This window comes from Rhincodon typus, unplaced genomic scaffold (assembly GCF_021869965.1).
Source record: "Rhincodon typus isolate 14 unplaced genomic scaffold, sRhiTyp1.1 hic_rhity00003848, whole genome shotgun sequence".
In the NCBI taxonomy this organism is placed as follows: Eukaryota; Metazoa; Chordata; class Chondrichthyes; order Orectolobiformes; family Rhincodontidae; genus Rhincodon; species Rhincodon typus.
This window is the reverse complement of record NW_025969486.1, coordinates 13266-13786: the sequence shown is the minus strand read 5'-3', so window position 1 is coordinate 13786 and position 521 is coordinate 13266. Positions and strand designations below refer to the sequence as shown.

The 521-nt window shown below is 57.0% G+C and overlaps 1 protein-coding gene across 1 annotated transcript in view; it reads left to right on the top strand.

Moving 5' to 3' along the window:
* The window catches only part of LOC125481846 (chromodomain-helicase-DNA-binding protein 8-like), a 14527-nt gene that overhangs the window by 814 nt on the left and 13192 nt on the right, over positions 1–521 (top strand). The window contains exon 2 of the mRNA XM_048593772.1: positions 239–418. Within this exon, the coding sequence (XP_048449729.1) occupies positions 239–418 (180 nt within the window). The remainder of the gene's footprint in view (positions 1–238; positions 419–521) is intronic.

The following is a 521-nucleotide window of genomic DNA, read 5'->3' as shown; positions in this document are numbered from 1 at the left end:
CCCCCTCCGCCCCCCCTTTCCCTTTGCGAGTGTGCTGTTGCCCCAGTCCGCCCTGTGTGAGGTGGTGTTAGTCTGACTGTAGGGGTGCTGGTGTTGCCCTCACGCGGTGCCTGGATTGTGATTGTTGCTGAGGAGGTTGGGTTGTTGATGGGTGTACGAGGGGCCTTTAGCACTGACTGTGCTGCAGGTGTTTATTGGCGTTTGTGCCTGTCCCTCACTGACACCTGTCCCCCTGTAGATCCAACAGTTTTCTAAAAAAGAGATTGAAGACTTGCTGCGGAGAGGAGCATACGGAGCCATCATGGATGAGGAAGACGAAGGCTCCAAGTTCTGTGAGGAGGACATTGATCAGATCCTGTCCCGAAGGACCACCACCATCACCATTGAGACTGAGGGCAAGGGATCCACGTTTGCGAAGGTGAGGACAGTGAGGCCTCCGCCTCTCTATCTGTCTACCTCTCCCTCGCTCCATCTGTCCGTTCTCCCCTCGCTCCCTCTGTCTGTCTGCCCGCCCCTCCCTG